At 40.1% G+C, this 26059-nt stretch overlaps 1 protein-coding gene across 6 annotated transcripts in view; it reads left to right on the plus strand.

The window, feature by feature from the left end:
- MICAL3 (microtubule associated monooxygenase, calponin and LIM domain containing 3) overlaps positions 1-26059 on the plus strand; it is a 155216-nt gene that overhangs the window by 101424 nt on the left and 27733 nt on the right. For 4 of the 6 annotated variants that reach the window (XM_026868080.1, XM_026868081.1, XM_026868083.1 and 1 more), the window contains 10 exons: positions 1937-2132; positions 7766-8013; positions 12747-12884; positions 15037-15099; positions 18253-18357; positions 18933-19058; positions 19460-19551; positions 21128-22997; positions 23905-23999; positions 25755-25802. In XM_026868080.1, the coding sequence (XP_026723881.1) occupies positions 1937-2132; positions 7766-8013; positions 12747-12884; positions 15037-15099; positions 18253-18357; positions 18933-19058; positions 19460-19551; positions 21128-22997; positions 23905-23999; positions 25755-25802 (2981 nt within the window). The remainder of the gene's footprint in view (positions 1-1936; positions 2133-7765; positions 8014-12746; positions 12885-15036; positions 15100-18252; positions 18358-18932; positions 19059-19459; positions 19552-21127; positions 22998-23904; positions 24000-25754; positions 25803-26059) is intronic. The other 2 variants (XM_026868084.1, XM_026868085.1) reach the window with 1 other exon arrangement.

Raw genomic sequence — 26059 nt, forward strand, 5'->3', positions numbered from 1 at the left:
AGAGTGGAAGAATTGTACAATGAAATTGTGAGCTTTGTGGTACCAATTTGTGATTAAATCAAGCTATCCTGATGTATCTTGACTACCTAATTCAGGGTAATACTATGTGACCGCTGGGTGACAGAAATATGACCTTCAATTAAACGATTAAAAATAAAATAAAAAAGGTGATCTGAACAAGTACATATCCCTTAATCTAAACAGATAAAACACCTTCTCTGAAGGAATATCTAAAGACTGCTAGTTCTGCAAGTGAAGTTCGTTGATCTTATGAAGGTAAGTGTTATAAAATCTGACACGGATTCACCAAAGACTATTCTGGCCTAGCTTGATAGCTTTTGTTGACAAAGTAACTGACTGCCTCCATAAGGGAAATGTGAACAGTCTGGACTTCAATAAAGCACTTGAAGTCTCCACATGGAAATAATTATTTAAATTGGATAAAATCACAGAGTAGTACATGAAGCGTCAAGTAGCTAAGAAGTTGACTTAAATGAGAGATTTGAGGTTTCACTGAAAAAGGAAATAATGGGGTTGGATGTCACCTACAGACTGTGGAGTTCCACAAAAAATGATCTGGGACTGATGTTTGTAATACTTTCACAAAGATTACTGGCAAAAAAAGAAAAGGAAAAAAATATACTAATGAAATTCATTGCTAAGACAACAATTCCAACCCTCAGCAATGCAGAGGAGGATAGGCACGTCATACACTAAGAACCGCAAAATGTTGCAGACAGACTGTAATTTTAAAAATAGCAATGTAATAGTAGAAAGTACTAGGTCATGCATGAAGAAAGTGTTGAGAATTTTGGCTACCAGCAAGGTGCTTATCAGTTGAAAGCAAAGAAGGAGAAAGATCTGAGTATCAGTGAGTAAATAAAAGCCACCAGTATTAAGTGGCATATAAATAGGCAAGTGTGTTCTCACCGTGTACCAGATGAGAGATTTCTGGCAGGGTTATATGTTACGCTGATAAGGCCTCATCTGGAAAGCTGTGTTCAATTCTAATCATGCAGGTTCTGGAAAGATTAATCCAAACTGGGACAGGTGCAGAGACCTGGGAGATGATCAGTACACTGAAGAGCTTATCTCATGAGAGGAAGACTTGGCTTGTTTAGCAAAGCAAAACAGAAGCTTGGAAAGATTGGGCTCTGTAAATAGTAAGCTGGGTAAGGGTAAACAGTGGCATGGTATTTAAGCTAAAATACTATAATTTTTAAAAGAAATGAACGAATGCAGGTTAGACTTCTAATTCATTGAGTGCCACAGTGAATGAAGCTCCTGTATACTTTCCTCCAACTCCCTGGTTCATCTGTCCTTGCAATTTTTGGGGATTCAGGGGATTTGTTCTTGTAAACATCTTACCTAGATTTTTTCCCTGTGGTGCATTTCATCACAAACTCTGATTAAAAAGCAAATTAATTCAAGTCTATAAAAAGTTTTGAAACCTGCTCTAAGTGGGCCTTGTTCATTCCTCCCTCATCCTTAATTAGTAATAATATTTTCTTGTTCCCTAGGTCTGTAGTCTTGCCTTGCCTGGTAACAATTTTAACATGCAGCAGGATTGCCCCATAGCATTTCTGTGTCTCATAGAATATATCCAGTCTGTGGCCAGGCCTTCCCCAGTACTTACTACATAGACTTTGTTGCAGCTCTACTTTTTGCAGCTAAAATGTCCTTATTTCCTCTCTCAACTGGGACACAACATTCTTTTTAGCATCGGTTAGCCAAAACCACTAAGATTCACTTTTGCAGTCTGGCTCCCCATCAGGTTCTGCCAGTAGTGGTGAACAGAATAATGACATAAGGTATTTTCTTGTTTTATTTACATTCCTCTGCCTCATGCCCTTTTTTTCCCAATTGCTCAATTTTCTTAAAAACATTACAGTTCTGATTGTTGCATTTATTGTTTATTTACTGGCTTATTCTTTAGGTTCTAATGTAAATGGGCTGGAAGAGCCCAGCCTTGCTAAGCGGCTGCGTGGCACACCTGAGCGGATTGAGCTGGAGAACTACCGGCTGTCACTGCAGCGGGAAGAAGAACTGGAAGAGGTTCCTGAGGAGACGCTGGCAGAGCATAACCTGAGCAATGTGTTGGACAAAGGAACAGAAGAGGATGTGGCCAGCAGGTTAGCACACATTGTCCATAAGCTTTTTTTATACCCATCCCAACAGACTTTTGCTTGCTTTTCCCTTAGCTTTTTTAACGTATTATTTATCAAGTTGCCCTTTCTAAAGTTGTTGAAAATGTTATGCATATGTACACAGGTATTTTATCTTGTAGTTTCCATTCTTCTAAATAGCTTACTACCATTCTTAGAAGACACCTATAGTGCCATAATACCATGAAATTCAGTCCTAAATTGGAAGGGTTTTTTTAAAATATTTTTTTCATTTGTAAGAAAGACAAGTTAATCTTTTGAGCAAACAGAACATGGATTAAAATGGGAGAGGGTTCCAATGTTGTTCTGTATGTTTTGCATTACAGTTCAAAACCACTTTTGATTTAAAGATTCAAGCTTGACACCCATGTAATACTGACTGAATGCTGATGCAATGCCTGAGAGATATTAATTTGAAGCAGTAGTTACGGCTGCTGAAAAACATGTAGTACCATCACAAATGTTCTCTTTATCTGCAATATTGTACAATCATAGCATACCAAGTTTGAAGGGACCTCAGGGATCATCTGGTCCAACCTTTCTTGTTAAAACCACTGTCTAGACAAGATGGCCCAGCACCCTCTCCAGCTGAATCCTAACAGTGTCCAATGTTGGGGAATCCATCACTTCCCTGGGGAGATTATTCCAGTGGCTGATTGTTCTCACTGGGAAAAATTTCCCTCTTGTGTTCAGTCCAAATGTCCCCAGAAGTAACTTGTGCCCATTACCCCACATCTTTTACATGTTACTCCTTGTAAAAAGGGAGTCTCCATTTTCTTTGTAGCCGCCCTTCAAATACCGGAACATGGTGATAAGGTGTCCCCTAAGCCTTCTCTTCTCAAGGCTGAACAAACCCAGTTCTCTCAGCCTTTCCTCACATGACAGGCTTCCCAGTCCCTTGATCATCTTTGTGGCCCTCCTCTGGACCCTCTCCAGCCTGGCCACACCTTTTTTGCATAGCAGGGACCAAAACTGAGAACAGTATTCCAGGTCTGGCTTGACAAGCGCTGAGTGGAGTGGGATAATGACTTCTTTATCTCTGCTGCATGCCCTTGTTGATGTAACTCATTATCCTGTTGGTTTGCTTTGCTGCTACAGCTCACTGGTCACTCACATTGAGCTTGTTCCAGGTCCCTTTCCCCAGACCTGCTCCCCAGCCAGGTAGATCCCAGCCTGTGCTGCACTCCTGGATTATGTTTTCCCAGGTGCAAGACCTTACACTTTTCCTAGTTGAACTTCATGAGGTTATTGTTAGCCCACTCTTCCAGCCTATCCAGGTCTTCCTGCAGGGTGGCTCTCCCTTCTGGAGAGTGTCCGCTTCCGCACTCAGCCTGGTATCATCAGCAAAGTTCATCAGGGTTCACTTGATGATCAGTAAGTAGACCAGAATCCCAATATATACAGGTACAGCTACTGGAAATAGTTGTTGCAAGAATCATTGAGAGAAAGTACTTGATGAAGAATGCTTGTGAACTTTGTAGTCAATCACCCACTTTTTGCAGAGCCTCGATCTCTTAATATGGTTTTTAATAATCTGCTTTTCTCTGTAGCGATAACAACCCTTACCTTTTCAGATCTCAGTCTGTCCAGCAGGCTTCTTGAAATAAACTCAGAAAATGCTGGTGTTGGTTTCCTGAGACTTAGATCCTACAAGCTTATAGGGCTGTATGAGAAATTTTGTACTACATTTATATTATGTTAAATTGAATTGATGTGGTGAAGACTGCAGGAGTGAAAATGTTTACAGGACTAGTGTAGTACAGAATCTGTCATTTATTTATCTGATAAGTTTGAAGATGCAGCATCTGGAAAGGGGTGACTTTTAGTAGCCTGAACTCAGCCTTGACAGAGAATGCATATGTGTGGACTCGTGAAGGTGTGGCTTTCATGTAAGTGCCTGGCAATTAGTAATATCTTGTACAACTGTTTCCTCCAAAACCTAAATAATACTTTTTGATTAATTTCTTAACATGTTAATTTCTTTAGAAATAACTATTTCGACATTTTACATAATTGAGATCTTCTCTAGTGCTGTGATTGAATAATTGTGGGACTATTTGTAGGAGATGCAAACTCGTGCTTGCTTCACTCATCCTTCCTTTAGCTCCCTGCTCAGTCCTAGGAATTATATCAGCTGTGACAGTATAGGCATTAATGATAATGAGGGAGTTTTAGTCCTTTATGTTTCTAGCTCAAACAAAATTTACTAGTACGGAACATTATCATTATTATTATTATTGGTCTTGATTTCAGTAAATCAGAACACAGTAGGCCCGCTCAGCGAATGGCAGAAGACTTCCAAAGGACAAGAGTTAGTTAAAAAAAGTGGAGTGTTGGCATTTTGGCATAAAGCTGTTGGTCATCTCCAAGAGGTGTTTTGCAAGTTTGTGGAGACTCAGTGCAGTACACTAGTAGGTCAGTGAGTTTGATTTCCTCCTGTAGGGTGTTACATTTAGCTTTCTTTGTCCTATATACATCCCCATAACCTGTAATTAACTGAGTATTTCTGCTTGTAATAGACTGAACTGTATAATTTTTCATTTGAAAAACAGTGTTTAGTGGGCAACTCACAGTCTATGATAGAGAGGAAAGAGAAGATTCATCAAATTCCCTGTCAAGTTTGACCTGGAAAAATTTATGTCCCAAATCCAAATATGGCAAGCAATTTACTCAGAGCACTGATAAGTCTGTTCAGACCAAACATCAGAGAGAGAATTTTCTCGATGATGTAATTATCAGGTGTTTTCTGCTCAGATGTACCAATTCAATGAAAGAACCAAACAAAAAAAAAAGAAGAAGTCTGACCACTTTTTCAGAAAAATAAAAAGTTTGACCGCTGCGACAAGCCAAGCAAAGCTCTATTTGATCACCGTCACTGTCTTGGTGCAGCACTGCTGGATTAGGAGCAGGCAGAGGAGATGGGGAACTCTTTGCTCCCTCTGTGTCTTACAGAGTGATGGATTGGGCTTGAAGGTTCATTGAGGCATTAGCTCTCAGTCAAGCAGACACCACACACTTGGTGCAGTTTCCTATCACACACACACTTAGGAGCATGCACACTGCAGAGGAAGTTAGAAAACAGTATTCAGAGTATATTTTTATAAAAGAGAGTTAATCTTGTTTAAGCTTCAATGAGAAAAAAATCATTTAAGCAACCAAACCCTGATTACACAGTTTTGAGGGGCAGAAAAAACCTTGAGATACCTTATTCATTGCATTTAACTTGCAGTAACTCCTAGTAGGTCATGTGCAGTTTTGGTATAATACCCTGTGGCCTTCTGAGGAGGTACCATAGGACGGCTTGTGCTGTGTGGGTCTGGGTGGCAAGGGAAAAGAAGCGGTTCATTTCCACAGTTTAGGTTTCAGTTCCTCTCCTCAGCACTAAATCTCTGTATGTACCCTTTTTTACGAGATACTTAGCTGCTTATACGAATTCTATAAAGCAACCTACTTTGGTCTTTGATCTCTGTTTTATAGGGAAAAAAAAAAGTTTCAGCTGTTGAATTAATTCCTGTGGCACAAGGTTGCCATGCTGAAAGGAATGGCCACTATACTGGGCCATCTCACTGCCATCTTTCAGTTTCTAATTTCTCAGTATTCAAAGGTCAAACAAAAACCAAGTTATAAATAAAAGCCAAAGAAGGTAAAGTGAGCTATGTGGTAAAGAATTTGTGTCATCAGTATTACATGTGATAAGCCAGCTGGTTGAAGATCAGAAGCTCATTCTATTCTGCAATCATGGCAACAGTTTGAACAGCAGTAAACATTATTGACAGCACATGAAAACCCCAACATGCAGCACCTGTCAGGTTTATTTGCATACCAAAGGATGGGAAAGTAAATCAGGGAGGAGGGGAACATCACTTTTTATCTCTGTGACAATATATGCATAAAGCCTTTGGAATATGCTTCAGTCTCCTGGAATATGCAGAGTCCATGGCATGTAACAGTGTATGTGTTCAGTATTTAGCATGTAAAAATCAGGCAGCCTGTTAAAAATAAGTATTCAGTTTATGCTGTTAAAAAGTGGGTTGCAATTTCAGCAAAATAATGTTATATATGTGCAGAACATTGAGGAGAATTTAAGAGCCTATGGACAGAAGTACATGACAATCAGAGCATGAAAAAAGTGGTGTTTTCCTTATTAGCTTTGCTATCAAAAATAGTTTCTCAGACACGTAGATTAATAAAATTATGTAAATATGGTATGTTTGTGTAGTGTTAGACTAATTTGAAGTCCTGCACCTGAATATGTTTATCTGCTTTATGAGTGCCACCATATGTAATTTTTTTTGAAACTGCCAGTTTGTCACATACTGTAAAAAAACCTGTGTATGGGAAACAGAATAACAACATCTTTACAAGTTATATTTTATAGACCTACGTGAAATTTAAACTTCATTGTTTTCAACTTGTCGGTTTTCCCTCTTGTTACCTATATGGAATGGGTTCTGCCAAAGGCTGCTAACTACAGTGATAGCTGTCATAAGGAAGCAACAGAAGTAGAATACTGTTCCCAGATGAGTCACCCAAATTTTAAGCATTCACAGACAGTTTTCTTCTTCAATCCAGATTAATCTGGATCTTTTAAGATTTATATGCATCTTACTGTTGCTCTAGTTTTTTTTATGACAATGAACTATTAAAGAAAAACAAAGGAAGAGGACCTTTTCACCATGCAGGTATGTCCTCTGAATGTGCTGTAGTTCATGTTAATTTTCCAAGGACAAATGCAACCTTCTTTCACCCCAGTACCTCTAGGTAGTCCAGTATGTAAGAGTGAGCTGGATTAAATGTCACTGTATAGGCAGTTACATTTCTTGTCCCTGCTGCTTATACTGAGGAACTGTTAGAATTAGAGAGATGTCTACCAAAAAAAGCACTAATGATTTAGTGTTTTGCATGTTTTAGACTTTGCTGTGAGATTAAGAAGCTCATTATTATTATTAGCCTTGCACTTCTTCCTACAGTTTCTTGTCACTATGTACACTGTGTACTAAACTGAATACATATTATAGTTATGTCTGTGATGTAGAGCAGTGAGGAATTATGTTTGTTTTTTTTTTCTCCAGCTCTCTTTAGTTCATATGCTGTATCCTCTGGCCTGATTGTTGTGTGTTCTTTCTACTCTCAAAGTCTTTTGTGGTTCACCCCATCAAGTGCCAAAAACATCTTAGCTGTCCAAAATGCTAGCAGTAGCTGCCATTATTGAAAGACATGACCTTCTACATTCTGGCACTGCTAAGAACTCTTGCACTGGTTTATCCCAAGCAATATGATACGAAGAAAGTAGTTTCTGCTGTATTCAACTGTCATGAACTTGTAACAATTAATGCTGCACAATTATTTGGACTTGGCTTCACAGGCTCTTTTGTGCTGCTTCACCATCTTTAAAAGAAGCAGGACAAGGACCATACTGCAGCTGATGTGCAATGCTGTCACTAAAATGCCTATGAAATATTGAAAGCAGAAAAATAGTATTATGGTTTCCGTTGTAAATTTTGGGGTTGCATGTATTGAAACAACTTGTCAGTGGTCTAGGGCTGTTCTAGGAAACATTAACTAATTGTTTATTTATCTTTTTTCCTAAACCTTTACAGTAGTTCAGAGTCTGAGATGGAGGAGGAAGATGAGGAAGAAGATGATGAACTACTGCTGCCTCAGCAACCACCTTCAGACTTGGGTGGTGTGCCATGGAAAGAGGCTGTGCGTATCCACGCCCTGCTGAAGGGAAAGAGTGAAGAAGAGATTGAGGCTGAGGAAAATCATGAGATTGAGGACAAAGAAGATGAAGAGGAAGAGGAGGAGGAGGAAGATGAAGAGGAGGAAGATGAGGAGTCAAGTGAAGGTTAGACAGATTGATTTGTCCTACATTTCTGCTAGATAGCAGGGAAAACTGAGTTGAGTATTTGCCATACAGAATGAGAAAGATTTGCCTTGAAAAACTTTTCTTCTTCTTTCACTTCTTTATTGCTTTGATTTTTGAGGGAGTTAGTGTCAAGGAAAGCTTTAGGTGGACTGTTCTGAATACAGATCTTTCCCTACAGGGCAGTTACAGCACTGGTACCTACTCAATATGCTTCCCATACACCATGCCAACATGTGCAATTCACAGATTTGTGACACTGTGTTGTTTTATTGGGGTTTTTTTTATTGTTATTGGGACTTGGGTTTGAATGTGCCCTTTGTTCTTAGACAGCAAGAGCTGGAAGCATTGTGGAGGAGTATTTTCAGTTTTGCAGAGTGCCTCACTAAGGGGTAGGGCCCTGTAACTGTCATCAGGGCATTCCAGAAGAAGTTGCTTGTAGTTCTCATTAGTTAAAAGATGGCCTTGGGAAATCAAGGAGTTCAGGTGGTTCCCATTTTAGCTCTGAGTGATTTCTGTGGAAAATCTTAGGGAAAGGCTCCTTCCCCCGTGTTTGTCTCAGTCATCAAAATGCAAAGTTTGTGCTAAGAATAGACATGTTTCCAGTGTTTCACCACCATGCCAAATTTCTCTCTGATCTTGTTTTTGTACTCACATTTCATTTTTGTGAAGACTAGTAGACTCCAAAGAGCTTCTTTATAAAGGTCTTTGGCTGCCTAATGCAAGGAGAGGTCCAGTTTTTTGAGACTTAGTGGCAGTTTTGTTGATGAGTTCAGCAGGCTGCTTGGCTACTTTTTCAGTGTAGGAGCTGTATCTCCATAACTGACGTTTGTGGAAGTGAAGACTGCTTTTTAAGTATGGTAACATGCATGTTGTGTATTTAGTCAGATAAACCATGGTGTTCTTGGATGGACCTTTTGTTTGAGCAGTTTTCTTGTCAGACATTTTGAATACAGTGGGAGTACGGGGAGTTGCTGGATTTCCAGACAGTCTCTCTTTCTGATTCTGTCCTTTCTCTCTTTCTCTCTCTCTACCACTTGTGTGTGTACACGCATGTCTGGTGTTATATATGGATGTGTGGTTCCCTCTGCTGTAGAGGGGGAGTATTGCCCTTGGGAGAGAGAGCTGCAGCAAGGCCTCTGGCTTCAACATCTCTCAAATGAAGAGGACACGGGTACATTTAAAGGTACCCATATACCATCTCCACTTCCATTTCCCCGAAGAAGGGGGAAATGTTTTTAAGAGCAGGTCCCACATGAGACGTTTCTGTGTCATCTTTAGTTGCTTTACCAGCTCCCTAAAAACTGATTCAGTAGCTGTTGTTATCTTCATCTCCTGGTCCAAGTGCCATTTATCAGGTCTGACATTGCAAGTGGTTTTAGGAAAAAGATAAAGCTGCCAAGTACCTCAGGATATCTAGAAAGCATGGACAATTTGCTACTGTAATGTGCATGAACAGTGGCCCCCACGTATTTAGGAGCTTCAGATTTGTTCCATAGACACAGACTAATTGCACCTGTGCAATATGTCAGACTTGTGGGACACATCAGAAGTACTGCCATTAGATTACCTGTGTCAGCAAACTTGCATTTTTTTGTTGTTGTCCTTTGTGAGTGTGTGTATGTGGGGAGAGTCTGTGAAGGAAACTCATCAAGCTGTGGTGATCCCTCAAGATTTTTCAGTCATATTGTGGTGGTTTAGGCCCTGCTGGGACTGGAGACCACGTTACTGTTGCCCCTCCCTCACCCTCAGCCAGTCAGACTGGAAGTGAGGCACAAACCCTGGGTTAAAATAAGAAGAAATTTAATACAACAGTGTGATAAACAATCTGAACAACAACAGTAGTAATGATAACAACAATAAACAGTAATAACAGTAAACAGGACAAAAGATATACAGAGAAATACTGCAATGGTTACAGACAGCTTGCTCATGTGCTTCCCATCACCAAAGCCACAAACTCACCAGCGCCCAGACCTGACATCAGCATGGTATGAATAACCCGGCTGGAGATCCCTTCCTCCTTCTCTGCTGGGGAAACTTAACCCTATCCTACCTGAACCAGGACACATATAATGGGTATAAAATTAATCTGACATTCCAATCTAACTAACTGTTAGTGTTTCTTTCCATGAGGCACTCTCCTGTGGTTTATTTCTGATGGTTGGTTTTTTTGGAGTACTTGGTCATAATAGCTTGTTAATTCCTTATTTTCTCATTGTGGTTCATTAGAGCTAGAATACGTAAGAGGAAAATCCAAGTGCCTTCCTTCAGGTAAGAGGGCATATACAGTTGTCAAACTGCGTATTTTGCAGCTTATGGTTGTAACAACTGTAACTGAGCTTCTGACTTTATTTTTTTTTTTAAAAAAAAGGATGAGGTGTTGTAATTTTTTACAATTAAACTTTTCTGATGGTAAGAATAAGAAGTATTAGTATGATGGCTGAAGTTCTGAGTAAGTATAAGTAAGCATAACTGAAGTTCTCCCAGTTGCCATTGCTAGTGTGCTTTAGACCTGGCTCCTAAGGGTCCTAAGGAGTTGAATTGCAGGTGGCTTCTTATTCCCTTAAGTACTGAGACTGCCCAGTGTTTATAAAGTGCTGGCAGGTGTTATGGTGGAACTGGAGTTGAAAGCTACCTTTCCAAATGTAAATGCAATTAACGTCCAGCTTCTGAAAAGCTTAGCAGGCAGCCTTGAGTGAAGGCCATGCCAGGTGTCATTTTAAATTCTCAAGCATTTAGACCTCAAGTAAATGGTAAGTTTGCCTGTTAGCAATCAGCTAACAGCAATCCTTCGTGGCTGGCTAATCTGCTATTTATTTACTGGAAAAGGTGAGAAGGACCCATGTACTAATCAGGACAGGCTCAGGCCTCTGTCTAGAGATTTGTGGAGTAAATGAAGGTGTGCATGTTACACTGGTCTAAATCACAGAGAAATCCATTTTAAAACATGCAGATCATGTGGGACCTGCTCTTTTCAAGACTTGCTGAGTGGCTGTATACTTCTCAGCCATTGATGGCAAACCTAAACCTTTTAACACAAGATTTTGTGTGGCGATGCAAATGCTAACTCTACTCATCTTGGGGCCTGCATGCGAGTGCTTTGGTACAGAGTGAGAATACTCCAGGTTCCTGTCCCTGCAGGATGTCCAGTAGGTCTGGGAGACCATGTGGTTGTGCTAATTGATACAAAAACTCTCTGATGAGGCAGCAGAAACATGAAATGGCTAAATACTTGGCTAATCTGTGAATCCTGCTCTGCATTTGAGTTTGTGCGTCTGAACCCTTTTCATCTTTAATAACCTGCTGGTGATTTTGTCCTTCCTGCAGTTCCTTCTGCCTGATTCTTCTGCAGTTTTAATGCCAAAGCTCACATATTCCTGAAATGGAAGTCCCAAACACACTGTCACGTCTGGGGAAAACATGACTGGGCAAGAGGAACGTCATTAAAATGAGACAGCAGGAAGTAATGAGTGCAACCTCTAAATGCTGCTAATGTTTCTTGTTTCCTTCAAACACTAGTGCACCACATGAAAATCTAACTGCTTTTGAGGTTCTAAAGTGCTTGAACAGTGTTTTGCCCTACTCAGTGGTAATCCAGCTGTTGTGAAAATTGACTTCCTACTTCATAAAACAAGTGGGCATTTTCCTTTCAGGATGAGTCTTTTGCTTTTGAAGACTACTCCTGTGGACACTGTACACCTGTCCACCATAGAGTGAGTTATTTTATTATGGGTAAATAAAACCCAAGCTATACTCCCATAGGAGATAGCAAGAGTCAGGATCTATGAATATAATATACCTCCAGGTAGATGCTCCCAAGGTGGGTATTCTGCAGCAGTTAAACAAGTTGCTTATTAGTTGCTTTAGGTGCCCTTGGTCCCCTTTGACACTCCATAATTAGCTGAGCTTCGTGCAGGCAGGTAATTGAGGAGTAATGCAATTTCTTTTAAATTAATTCATTTGTGCAACAGGAAGTCCCTTCTGGGGAGGTGGGGGTCTGTTAAGTCATAATGAAAATGCTGTTCTTCAGAAAAAAATTCTATATTTCAAACAAGTCAATACAAAAAAGCAGGAGTAAACAAAGTAGTGTTTTAAGTGCTACAGTAAGTGTGTGCCCATATGTACTTACACACGTGTGAAACTCTGAGATCCATCATGTAGTTTAATTCACAAAGAAATATGTACCCAGCACAGAAGTGAGTGCTTAGCCCAATAGTAGAGAATGAAAGTCCTTTTGTTTTGGTGCATCAAACTACAATGCAGATTGTCCCTTGCCTTTAAAAGCAAGATGTCTTTATCAATAATCATAATGACTAGGCTGAAGGAGCTGGAAATTTTTGCTAAATTGATATTTACATATCACACACTGTTGGACACCCAGAGAATGTCTTTCATTTCAGCAAAGCTGCTTGCAATAGAGTTAATCTACGATGATGTTTTTAATAGCATCTCTCTGCCTTTGGAATGGCATTGTTCGGCTTTGATGGGAAGTGTGAGGAGTGCTGTATTGGTGTATGTGTGCACACACGATGCTAAGCTTTTTCTGTCTGTCTTGCAAACTGATCTTAGCCAGTAATATTTTCTTTTCTTCTTTTCTTATTTCCCTTCCTATGATGTGTTACCTTTCCTTTCCACTGTTGTCCAATCTTTTCATCCCCATTCTTCATAACGCCCTGCCTACAACCTGGTATGCCATGCCTTCTTCCTGCTAGCTGGGAACCTTAGACTGCAGCAGATTGTAAATCCGGTGGATCCTCTGGAGATCCTGGCAGATGTGCACTGGACACACATCCGTGAAAAAGAGGAGGAGGAAAAAATGGTCCCAACATCAAAGTCCTCCACCTCCAGAGGTAATCTTCCTCAAGCCCTGCACTGTCAGTTGCTGGATCACAGTTGCAGCTGTTCAGCTCTGTTGCTTCTGTGCCCTTCAAGAGCAGTGTACTTCAGGAGGGGTAGCAGTGATTGAAGAGAACTACTTTCAAATTACACTGAAATTACACTGGTTAAACATTTTGCTTTTCAGGTCCCAGTCTACTTAAAGTGACCGCTTTCTCAGGTCTGTAGTCACGTGACTTCTGACCCATTTGTCTGCCTGCTTTGACTCCATAGCATTTTTCCTCACTATACACATGATTTGATAGTGCTGACAGTCAGCCCTCGGTAACTGACTTTACAGATAGTAATAGAAGTTGTCATGTTCTTTTTGTAGCAGTAAGGATCCTACACCTCTTTAGGGAACACTGAAAGGGCTGTGTTGTATAGCTACTACAGCAAAGATTGAACAGGGTCACCTTCTGTATTGAGCATATTTCTCTGCAGCTTTTCAAAGTGCATCTGGTATTAGTAGAGAATAATGGGGTTCAAACGTCTTGCAAATCTGGTCAGCGGTGGTTTTGCCTCCCTGTGTTTAAGATTTGACAATATATCTATTTTTTTAAGTGAGGTGTGACCTTTGTGAGTTGCCAGTTACTTAAAGGAAAACCGTGGAGGGGGGAGATGTCAATAGTCTAGCACTCTTGTAAGCACCTTCCAGCAGTCCCTGCTGTGACTTTATTCTAGACTATATTACAGTGTGTCTTAAGGTAAGTATGTCATAAGTGCTTTACCTATGCAGAAGCCTAGGCTTAATAAATGTTAACCATGCAGTTGATGAGTAGTAGTCTTCTCTCAGAGCCTGTAACATTGTGTCAGAATTGTAGAGGGAGTAAGTATGCTGTGGGAGGGGGTGTTTTACATCAAATGTGAAATGAAGTTAATGACTGACCTCTATTAAAAATGCCTAGAGCTTTATTTTGTGTTGCTTGATTATACTTCATTACAGATAATTATCTTCTCCTTGTAGTTCTAGATGTTTGTGGGGTTTTGTTAACCCTGGTGTAACTTGATGCACAGTTCCAGGTCAGTTTGGATATGCTTATAACTGCAGTTTGTAGAGTGCACTGGGATTTCCTGATGAAATCTGCTCCCTACAAATAAGAGATGGGTATTCCCTTCCCACTGCAACCACAGAAATAGGCTGTCTTCAACTGTCTGTAACATTAAGTATTGCTAGAGTAGTTGTTTAATGTTTAAAAAGGCTAAGTAAAAAATATTAACACAGTTTCTTAAGCTTACTACAATTAAGGTTACTTTAGCTTCTGCTTGAGGGTCTGTATCACTGCAGTTTCCAAATTTTTCTTTTAATTTGTATTTTATCATTCCTATTTTTCTGTAGTGTATTGGTACAGCTGCCAGCAAAAGATGATCCTTCCAAAACTGATTTTGTCACCTTTTCAGCTTCCTTTGGGAAGGAAGGCAGTATTTCCTTTCCTTCCCCCAAAACTGTGGCAAACTAGGACAATCCTGATCACTAGATTAGCTGCTTCAATTACTTTGTCCTACAGTACAGGTGTGTGCAGGCATATCAGCAGTTTGGTTTTTTAAAGGGCTGCCACCAGTAGGTACTTGTGGATATGCTATAAGTTTTCAACCTGAGTTCAACAGACAAATTTGTTCCTGGCTGAGCTGTATTCTGTGGTATGAGATATTTGGAGAGCCCATCAGTAGCAGTGGCAATAGGGTTTGATGTGAAAGCCTGGGATAGCATGACAGTACGTAAAAGCCCCTCTCTTTCTGCTTTGGGTGCTCTTCTTCCTCTGCTGGCATTCTCACCCAGGCAGCACAGGTTCTGGGGTGCCTGTTAAAACTGTCTGTCAGTCATTGCTCACATCTTTCATCTCTTAGTTTACCTCCTCTGCGGACTTTCAAGTGGAGCACAGCGGCAGCAAGCTGCTGGTCAGAAGAGGTGTTTTTCTCACTGTGCCTGTCTGTATTTTCTAGGTCCCTGACATTTGTATGTTATCTCAATTTAAATCCCAAGCCTGGAATTGGTTGTTTTAACATCTCAATAGATTTTATTCTTGTATTTGCCACTTAAAAATTTCCCTTTGTCACTCTTCTGTTTTAGACACTTATTGATGGTCTAATTTTGATTTCTTGCAATTTATTGTTTTTTAAATTCAGCATCCGACCTTCCCTCCGTACGCCATGAGGCGGTACAGGCGTGGCTGGAGACAGTCCCTGGAGGTAGTTTGGTGATGTTCTATGTATTCCAATGCACAATAACCTTGCCCGTCTCTTCTCCATGCCTTCAGCAGCTGAGCTGGTACTTTAACCCTGGAATTTACGGCCCTGTCGCTACTGCATGACTGGACATGGAGGGAGGGAGGAAGGGGGAGTGTGCATGCACGCCTTGCTCAGACAGTCCATTCTTGCATGAACATGACATTTGTTGTAACCCTTGTGAAGGCAGGCCAAACAGAGAGGTTATTTTGGGTGTAATAAAGTAGGAGGAATATAGATGAGTGCTTCGATTTGCTTTGTAAACTGAAGACTGACCAGTTATTCTCTCCCTAGCTCCATGACTAAAAGGACACGGGGCTTTCTTGCAGTTGAAAAATTAAGTGACAGAGTGCTTAAAGCAATTGCAGTTCTCTGTAGCAACTGCAGACTCTAGTTCTCTGGTGAAAACAAGAAAGAATAATAAGGTTGAAGCTGGGATCTTCAGGAATAGTGATGACTGTTGTGTCTCCTTTGACTTGGGCTTCACATTATTTAGGAACGCCTCAGGAAAGTTGAAGGATGGTAGAGCTCCACTGATTTTTTAAATATGGTCCTCTAAGCTCTATTACAAAACCAATGAAGATTCTGGGATTGGAGTAAGGGAGTAAATTTGTGTAAAGTGATGAAGGTATCTTAAATCAGTGGAACAGCAGCAGTTTGTGTCTGGGTAGTTGATCTATGGCTAAGTTGCTTTGGCACATCAGAATAGCTAGCTTGCGTATAAAACTTTGCTTCTGCTGCTGCTTTGGCAAGGCAGCAGTGTTTATAAGGTGTTTGCACACAATGCAGTCTGTTTATGGTTGCTAGCTGATATGAACCAAGTGCTGATCCCAGTTTCTGGCTGCCATAGCGTGTAGCTTCTGAGTTATTGTGTGACAGCTTTTGGCCTCTTGCTCCTTTTCCTAACTGCATATACGTATATGCACAGTATATGTATAATATAACTAGCCACCTGCAAAACTCTCCGTGTCCCTCAAAATGGGATCCACCCTTGCACCAATTTGTTACTTATCTATGCATCCATAATCTTCTGTTGAGTTTTGTGTACCAACATGTTTAAGAACTGATTTTTCTCCTCTCTCCAACCCTCTCTTTCTGTTTCATGTCAGTTCATAGTTTCTGGATCTGAAGACACACATACATAGTGGTATCAGATATTCCTAACATCAGTTATATTTTTGTGGATTTTGATTAAGATTACTCACATTGCTGCTATCATAAAACCATCCTATGTCATTATCATTTCCAAAATAGCATAAGATACTGCATACCTAAGCAACAGTCAGATTGGGACACAGTTTGGTTTTGTACAGTAGGTTTGTAAATAGCCCTGTGGGCAGTCCAGCCTTTGCCATATGATTCAATCTCCTTCTCTCAGAATCTGTAAGATTCTGGATTGAGTAAGTCTCTGACATAAGGGAATAGGCCAGTGCTTTATCACATGTAAGTGTAACTGCCTTTTCACAGTAGTTGACAGAAAATAAACTAGCCCATATGTTTTTCTGTCTTAATGCTACAGAGGGGAAAAGCATGGAAAAAAAGTTCTCAGATTGAAGGAAAAAGACAAACCACCCACTGAAGGCTGTGTTTTGAAATAAGCAAAAACCTATATTAGAGAAAGAGGAGAGGCTTCAAGACCTCAGTTATAGGGAGGGTTCGTTTGTTTTCAAGATTGTCTTAATTAGGAATGCTAGCATATAAATCGTTACAAAAGCCACATCATCACTAGTAAACAAAAAGGATCAGGGCCTACTCCCTGACTCAGGAGAAAGCTGGCACAATGTGATTCACTCTCATATGGCTAAACTTCTTTGCTATTCAGAATCAGGGGGCTGCATCTGGACAGCCTGTTGGAAAAAGCCTCTAGCCCTACCATGGGGGCTAACTGTTGGGAGTCGTGCCAGGAGCCCTCCTAAAGATAACAGTATGACACTGTATGCATTCAGGTCTAGAGACTTGCACCGCTTAGTTTACTGGTATAGAATCAACCAAGAAGGTTATAAATATATGTCAGCATCATTATAAGACTGTATCCTTTATAATTAGCAAACGTTGTGCATAATAATACATGCTGACACTGTATGCATTTGCAATAGGATATACAACAGAGTTAAATGTCTGCATGTGTTGAACATGAATTGATGCTAACTCACTGCAGAAATCTAAAAATGTAGTTGACTGCCTCTACTGTGGAACAAAAATGGAAATGCTTTTTTTTATATTTAAAATATGTTTTATGAAAAATGCTTAAGAAAAAAAAATTAAGCAAATCATCCATAGCACTAGAGGTGGGACAAGGTATAAGATTTAGGGGTTTTTTAAAAAAGTGTCATTTAATAATGAAATTTAGACCCTACAGTTCAGTCTTCTCTCTTCTCCTGTAATCAGAAGTAGCAATGTCAAATGCCCTTTTCAGAGTTATAAATTCAAGATTTTTTTTCTTTTTTTCAATCCAACAAATCAAATAATGATCTGTAAACAGAAAACTTTCAAAATATCTTTTAATTTACTTTAAAATATCTCAATTTGTGTCCTACTAACTTGTACAGCATATCAAGTCTCAAAGACTACGGTAGCTGCACAGAGTTAAAACAGTTTCCAAACGTAATAATGGTCAATCCCAGAGCTAGACTCTGTCTCTGACTTACACCTTCAAAAGCCTGTTTTAATTTCAAGATGAACAGTTGTGCTACATTGTGAGATTTCAGGTTTCACCTAATATGCATATGCTGTAAAGTGATGGTAGCTGTTCTGGTGCGGTAAAGAAAAAAATAATCTTCCTGGAAGAACATTAGAATTTATTCTGGTTTGATGTCCTCCCAGTCTCCTCCTTGTTTAATTTTTCACAAGGCCTGTTGCTCAGAAAAGCCCTGGCTGCTTTTGCTACAAGTGGCTTGGAGATAAGGGCAGGCATTCCTTGTTTTGTTGGAGTCTGGAAGTATCATTTCACCATAGATGTCTTTGCCGGTGGCACATTTCAGGATTTGTTGTTTTGGCAGCAGTTAATAAAGATCTTCTCTATACACTGTTGGTACAGTTCAATGTAGAACCTTTTTACTGTATAGTTTTTTGGGGGGGTTTATTTTGTTTTTTTTCTCAATATTGAATATATTCTAGCTCCATGTGAAGATAATGATGTGGAGGACGAGTTGGGCACAGAGCCTGCAGACACGGAAGGGCAGGCAGGTGAAGAGGGAGACACAGGTGCAGAGCTGGATGACGGTAGGGTACTGGCATGCATCATTTAAACCTTTGTATGAGGGTACTTAAACCTGATCTTTAGTGATGTATGAATTTGTTTCAAATACTCGAGAGAGGGAGCCAGGAGTGAAGGACAAAAAGAACTCTTGATGCCATGGATTGTAGAATAAATTTCTCACCATCTGCTAACTAGAGGGCTTGGTCTTGGGTCTGTGTTCAGTACTAATCCTACTGAATAACAGAAATATAAACAAATTTGTGAAAAGTCCACAATATTATGCCAAAAATCTTCCCTTGTTAGTGTAAAATGAACTGCATATGCCAGAAAACATTGTCAGATTTCCAGAAAACTGGTGAGGTATGACTTCAATTACTAATTTATTTGTACTAATACTCCATCATTTACTGCTAAAATGGTTCTAATTAGTACACAGAAAAAAGGAGTGAAACATTTAGGTTTTCAGGTTATGAAAGTGACTAGCACCATGTGAATAGAAAGAAAGGATTATAAAAGCTCTTTTAAATAACAAACAGATGTCCTGATGGATTTGTTTCCAAGATCTCTTGTTTTTTTCCCCTGCCTCATCTGTGATCAGATGACATCCCATCTGATGCAGAAGCAGAGTTTCGCTTACATCAGGGTGGTGTTGAAGAGCCAGAACTAAAAGTTTCTGAAGATGAAGAAGAAGGAGCAGAAGGTGCTTCTTGCAGTGTGACAGAAGGTAATAGCTTTCCCATCAGTATTTGAATGATTGTAATTGCATTTGGCGTAGTCTATACATTTATTAGATTTAAGAGAAGACAGTCTCTTGAATTTGAACCATCTTACTACTCTCAGTGGCAGGGTATGTACTTGCATTAACATTTTGAGAAGAATGTTCTGAATCCATTAATTACAGCTTCCTGAAGCACGAGAACCTATCTAACTGCTTTTTCTTGTAGAAGCTTATATGTTAAAAAGCTTGTACCATTTTTGACACTTCAAAATTTTTGTCTGTGTTCCAAATGTCTAGTCTAGAATTTGTAAAAATCTGAAAAATTTGTCACTACTTGCTGTGTATAACGGTAAAAAAATAGTATTAGAAGTGTCGTGTGATTTTGGAAAGTTTTTTGCTTTTCCTAGATCCATGCAAGCCATCCATCCCTATCCAGTCATCTGGTGATGGTGTTCTTCCTCTGTCTCCAGTTGATAGCCCCAAAGCAAAACAAGCAGAGGTAAGAAAGGGAATCTTTGATGTTTTCTAATTACTACCTGTAGTTCAATAGAGCAGTTTGTTGGATAAATTAATGTGGACTGACAGCAGTGGGCTTTCCTTCTTTCCTGTCTCTGTAATTTATGTTGATCATCTTGAAATCTGACTTCATTTTAAAAATCAGGTACTATCTTTCCTATCTTCAGAGTGTAATGGCTCTGTCACAGTCATACAAGTTTGCATCACAAAGCCCACAAAAGAATTATACAGGATATTTTAATTTCAATGTGCAGATAACGAGGTATACATAATGCATGAAGGGAGCCTTAAGTAAGTGATTTCCTGTTTATCCTAGTTTGGCTATCTTTTTCTGTAGCAAAAGCAGAATCTGTACAGTTGCAACTCAAAATTATATTTATATTACTTAGTAGTAACCAAAGCAGTGCTTATTTATTCCAGAGTAGCAACTTAGTTCAGCTTAAGGCAGTGAGACGTCAGTGATATACTGTCATGTTGTCAGCCTTCGTGTCAGCATGCAAGCGTAGTCTGGAGTTTCCAGCTACTGGTGTGTAAGAGCAGAAATGACCCTTAAAAGGTTCAGTTCAAATTTTTCCCTCCCAACTGTTTGTTTTTAAGGAATTACTAAAAGATTAGGCTTTATCCTAAAGAGTTTTGTCAAAAAACATTTTACTTTTACAATGGACACATTATAGGATAAGGCTGGTTTGCTGACAGCTATTGCTGACAACATCCACTTTCTATTAAAATTAAGGGTTTTTTTTCAGGACCATCAAATGATTGTTAGACATAGTCATTGTTTATATCGGGACAGTGCCTAAATGCAATATTCAAGGTCTGGGTGTTCAATATGTGTCATACAAGCATACAGATAGAGAGGTTCATGCTCTGATGGTCATGTGTCAGTTAAACCAAACTGCATTCAAAAGAAATCTGGTGCAAAAAATGTCATTGGAAAGAATAATACTAGCACTCAGTAAGAGGAGTCCACTGCCAAAGGATTAAATTATAAAACAATGAATTGTGCTGCTGAGTAATATGGCAGTCTGGATGTAGGAAATGAAAACCAAGACTTATCAGACCATTAAGGGTCAAGGAAATTGCAGCCTAATTTACTCTTAAAAGAGAAAGCACCCCTTACTTTAAGAAAGCATTACATCAGATGCTAGCCAGCAGAAAGTACTGTGTTGGTGAGAGCTGGAGAGACTTGCTTCAAATTTGTCTGAGACAGGGGACCAGCACAATACACAGAGTTGGAGATTTGAAGGGAGAGAGCGAAAAGATAGAAATGGATTTCTGAAATTCAGTTTAGTGTCTTTTCTTCCAAAAATTAAATTTGCTTTGCTACAATATCATCTACAAAAGACTGTTTATACAATGGGGCAGAAAAATGAACCATGTCTGATGAGAAGTCCTAAGTGGTGTTCCAGGCTTGTGAATGCGATGCCATGTGTGGGGTTTTTTGTATTTTGATAATTGGATGGTTTCTTTATTGCTAAGTTTGTTAAAAGCAAAAAAAATGGAACAGTATTCTAATGTGGCTAGTGATTATTAATACTTCCCTTTTTCATTTTTTGTAGGATGTAAAAGATCCTCTGGCTGAAGTATCCCGTGCAATAAAATCTCCAGAGGCACGCTTTTTTCCTGAGCCTTTCCTTCTTGAAGAAGGTCCAAAGGATGAAATTCCCAAAGACAGGAAAGTTAAGAGTCCTTTGGTACCACCATCTCCAGTGTTATCCCAGCCAGCTGCATCACCAGAAGCCATTGCACCCACATCACTAGCAGAGTCTCAGCCAGCGGCACCAACATTGGCTTCATCCCCAACATCTGCTCAAAAGCCCATCTGTTCCCAGCCTTTGCCTTCCACCGAAACATCCATTCCATCCCCAGTGGAGCCTCCAGTATGTTTCCAACCTGTCCCAGCCTTAACATCTACTCCTTTAGCCAAACTGGTCCTTAGGGGCCAGGGTAGCGAGATGGAAAAACTGGGGAGCCCTACTACCGCAGAAGAAGCCCTGAAACGGAGTAACCTTGTAGAAGAGTTCTGGATGAAGAGTGCTGAAATCCGGAGGAGCTTAGGGCTCACCCCAGTAAACAGAAACAGACGCTCAGAGACAAATTTTACTGTATCTGCCCTTGAGACAACTCCTCTAAAGACTTTTAATAGTGAGAATATTTCAGGGGATGAAAGGATCCATCTTGTAAAACCCCAGCCTGCCCCAAGACGACAGGGAATGTCCAAGTTAGAAAATGAGCAGATTTCTCTGCTCACTCCAAAATCTCCATCAGAAAAAGAGCTAAAGAGTTCCAGTGAAGTAAGGAGAGATGTATCCAGCAGTTCTGGACTTGGCCTTCAGGAGAGCTCATCTAACATGAGAACTATGGCTAGCCAGAGCTTCAACACTTCTGACTCTACAATGCTTACTCCTCCATCAAGTCCGCCACCACCACCTCCTCAGGGTGAAGAACCAGCCACTTTGCGTAGAAAGAGGCATCAAGCAGTCTGGCAGAATGAGGTTGAATCCAGGTCACCTCCAACACCAGCATCAACACCTCCTGCTCCCCTACGCCATGAGGTGACCTCTGCTCCCAGAGAGTCAACCCAGGCCAAAAAAGATGATATGCGGAAGTCTTTTGCAGAGAGTGTGGATGAGATTCCATTTGCTGATGATGTAGAAGACACATATGATGACAGGACGGAGGACTCAAGCCTTCGTGAGAAGTTCTTTACACCTCCTACCAGTCGGCCAAGGCCAGAGAAAGCACTTCTTTTGCCCTTGGTTAAAGAAAATGGTGGTCCACCCTCAATGGAAGGAGGAGTTAACCAAAAGAAGAGAGTGTTGCCTGAAATTTCTGCAGAGGCCAAGGAGCTTGCTGAAGAAAGAATGAGAGCCAGAGAGAAGTCTGTTAAGAGCCAAGCACTACGTGATGCCATGGCTAAACAGTTGTGTAAGATGAAAGATATGGAGATGGCTGCTGCTGCTGGGGCCACAAGGGCACGAAAGGCATCTTCTATGCCCTTGAAGACTAAAGAGTTGTTTTATGACTCTCCAAAGCATCTGGCCTTAAAAATAGCAGAGGGATCCTCACGAAAGCATGATGCTGCTAGTGAGAAGTTCTGCACTCCTGCTTCTGATGTGGCTGGACCTGAGGGGTCTGTCACATCTTCAGAAGGCTCCAGTGGGAAAAGTAAGAAAAGAACTTCTCTTTTCTCCCCTCGTAAGAACAAAAAGGAGAAGAAATCCAAAAATGACAGCAGGCTTTCTGACAAATCTAGTGGCGGAACAGAGGAAGCAACAAAGCCTAGGTCATTATGGAAGTCTGTTTTCTCTGGGTATAAGAAAGACAAAAAGAAAAAGACTGATGACAGATCCTGCCCAAGCACTCCCTCAAGTAGTGCCACTGTGGATTCTGGCAAGCACAAAGCTTCTCTGTTGGTTACAGCTGCAGGTATAATAGCTATGTATACTTTTTTCTATAGCTAGGTATCCTTGAAAGTAAGTTTGGCTTACTTTGTCGTTCAGCTACTGTGTTGAATGACACTGCTCCCCAATGCAGATCAAGGGTAAGTGCTAGCAGCTCAAATTGTATATTTGCGTATTGACAGAATTAGCTGATATGCCACTGAAAACAAAGGATCCTTAAATAAAGGCTTCACTTTCAGTAAGGCACATCTGTTTTCTGCCTTTGATTTGAGAAGTAAGCACTGTTTGCTGGAATCAGTTGTTTGTGACATTTCATCTCTATTTTAAATCTGGTCCTCATCTTTTCCTTGGGTGGTCTGTTCTGTTGCTTTCAACCTGACTCCAAGGATGCTGAAGACTGCAGAGATGCAGTCACTCCTATGTTCTCAGTGATCTGGCAATTGTCTGCTGATCTGTCAAGTGGGGATTCTATGGCCTCATGTAAATCTCTCTCACATACCATCAAGTGCAGGTGGAGATGTTTAATGGCAGCTTGTGATACAATAAATAAGTTAGCCATAAATATGATTGAAAGCAAACATGTTGCATTACTCTGGCCTTGTACAAATAGCCAAAATAGTGCCAGCCATTGTCATCCAAGTGCTGTGTCTATCATAAGAGCATTGATACAGTACAAGGGAAGAATCATGACCATTATTTTTAACAGTGTTTGCAGAAAGTGATGCTTCTTAGAATGAAGCTTCTAGCTAATATTGAACATTTTGCGGATCAGTGCTTCTCCGATCACTCTAATTCCAGGCAAAGCAATGGAGACTGTCATGAAGGATTACGTATTTTTGAAGATCAATCAACTTACAACTGAGTTCTGAAATGTTTACAGAAAAAGTACTTACCACTTCTCTAACTTGCCCTTTTTACTCCTGGCTTCTCAGATTTGCAGCTCCGTCAACACCTGAGTTTCTCAGAGGACTCTGACCTCTCCAGTGATGATATTCTGGAACGCTCCTCCCAAAAATCCAAGCGAGAGGTAAGCAGATGGCAGATGCATTTTAGATGGGTCTAGCGTTGTGCAGGTCACAGGTTCAGAGAATCACATCAGAAACTTGAAAGATTAATTTTGTCAGTTTTACTGTTTCTTCTGTGGACCAGGCTTTCCTGTAAGTTGGCTGACTGTTCTGCCTAAAATAAGTTGGTTTCACTTGATTTCACAATTGCAAGCTGCTCTCTACTGTGATTATCTGTTGTCTCACTGTGACATTACTTTATGACAAATATCACAGTCAGAATACTGAATTCCTGTTGTGAGCATGCCAGTGATCTACAGAAAACAGACATTTACTGTCAGAAGAGTAAATTTTACTGGCACTAATGTTGTTGCAAAAATATAACAATGAGATAGTTCTTACTTTTTGTAAGGGTCCAATTTTAGGATATTGTTTTACCAGCCTACTTGATAGATTGAATTGGTAGAATTCCAAGCAAACTACAGACAGGAATGTACTTTTGCATACATCAAGAACATAGTCAAGACAGATCATCAACTAAGAGGTAAGCGACAAGCTGCAGTTTGCAGCTCATGTAGGTTTACTTATTTTTCCTGGAAGTAGAGAATGTGTACAGTCTGAATTAGTACCTTCTCTTTAGCTGTTTCTCCTTTTTTCTTTGAGGACTTAAAGTCATAGAATCATTTAGGTTGAAAAGACCTTTAAGATCATTGAGTCTTTTGCTATTTCCATATGTCTTGTGTATGTAGGTAACAACTGTGAAGCTGAAACACATAGTAGTGAGCCTTTATGAAATGCCAGTATATGGGGTTGGTCTTAGCCTGGTGGTTTTGTTGCAGTGTGGTCTGGTATAAACTCTGCTTCCTCTGAGAGCACTGTTTCTTGCTCCTGACCAACCTTCCCTAGCTAGTGCTATAATGTCATACTGTAAGACATATCAGCAGCTTTCTAGACAAAATAGTTTCACTTCAAGGGGTGCTTTAAGGAAGCTACTGAGAAGGAAGGAGGATACACAAGTAGGTCTCCATAAAAGCTCGGAGAGAAAAATATATTTAATTTACTTGCAAAAATATTTATATGTGGAAAATACATTGTGAGAGCCAAGAGTCATATATTTGCTTTTAGTTGCTTTTAAACTTGAAATTTTAGGATGGCAGTATTAATGCAAGAGTAAGTGAAAAATGTAAGGAACTGTTCAATCATAGTAATGGGGAAGAGCCCTTCTTTAATTCCTGAGAGCTTCTAAGCTGTACTAGACGGAGTTCACAAGGTTTGGAGGAATACATAGGTATTTCAGTGACTCCACAGAACACTCAAGCTCTTCTGGTACTGAAGAATGAAAAATGTGTTCCCTCTGTCCCTTCCTGGTGGTGCCTTGTTCACATGTTAAAAAAAACTTGGGAAGAATAGAGCATCTGAGAGGGTACTGTCACAGTGACCTGTGCCTCCTGTCTCAAACCTGTCATCCAGCATGAACAGATCCGTGTCACATAGTTCATACTTGGCTCAGATGGCAAACGTATGAAATACTGCAAATTGAAGTGTCATAGGAAGTGCTTTCTGTGTATATATAGTGAGCTGAATTTGAATAACTAATGAATTTAAGGCTGATGGATGGAGTTGATGAAGAAAGTAGGAATTTTCTGTATTTACTTAACTCTCTTTTAATCTCTCTCCCTAGTTGACCTAGATCTCTCCTAAGAGGAAGATTATTTTGGTTTTATTTTATTCCCTTTTTTTCTCTCCCACCCCTCCATTCCTCCTTACATGCCCTCAAGGTGTTTCATGAGAAATTCTGTATTTTCCAAGAGATGCAGAAGAATGAGGTACCTGTGGCTAGCAGAGGACAGATACGCAATACAGGGGGTTCAGATAAGAGTTACAGTTACTGTTCTGCCTTGTACGCTCCTTCAGGAGGAAGCAGGGCTTCAGTATGGTTCATGCTTGTTTTCAGACTTTGGTAGGCCTTGATGGTTCTTTTTTTTTTTTTTTTCCTGTGCTGAGCTACTTTGATTTAAAATGGCTTTTGCAGGAAAAAAGATCTCATCCACTAAGCATTGAAGGGGACAGGTAACAGTGGCAG

This window comes from Athene cunicularia (genome assembly GCF_003259725.1).
Source record: "Athene cunicularia isolate RWA chromosome 1 unlocalized genomic scaffold, athCun1 chr1_part2, whole genome shotgun sequence".
Lineage (NCBI taxonomy): Eukaryota > Metazoa > Chordata > Aves > Strigiformes > Strigidae > Athene > Athene cunicularia.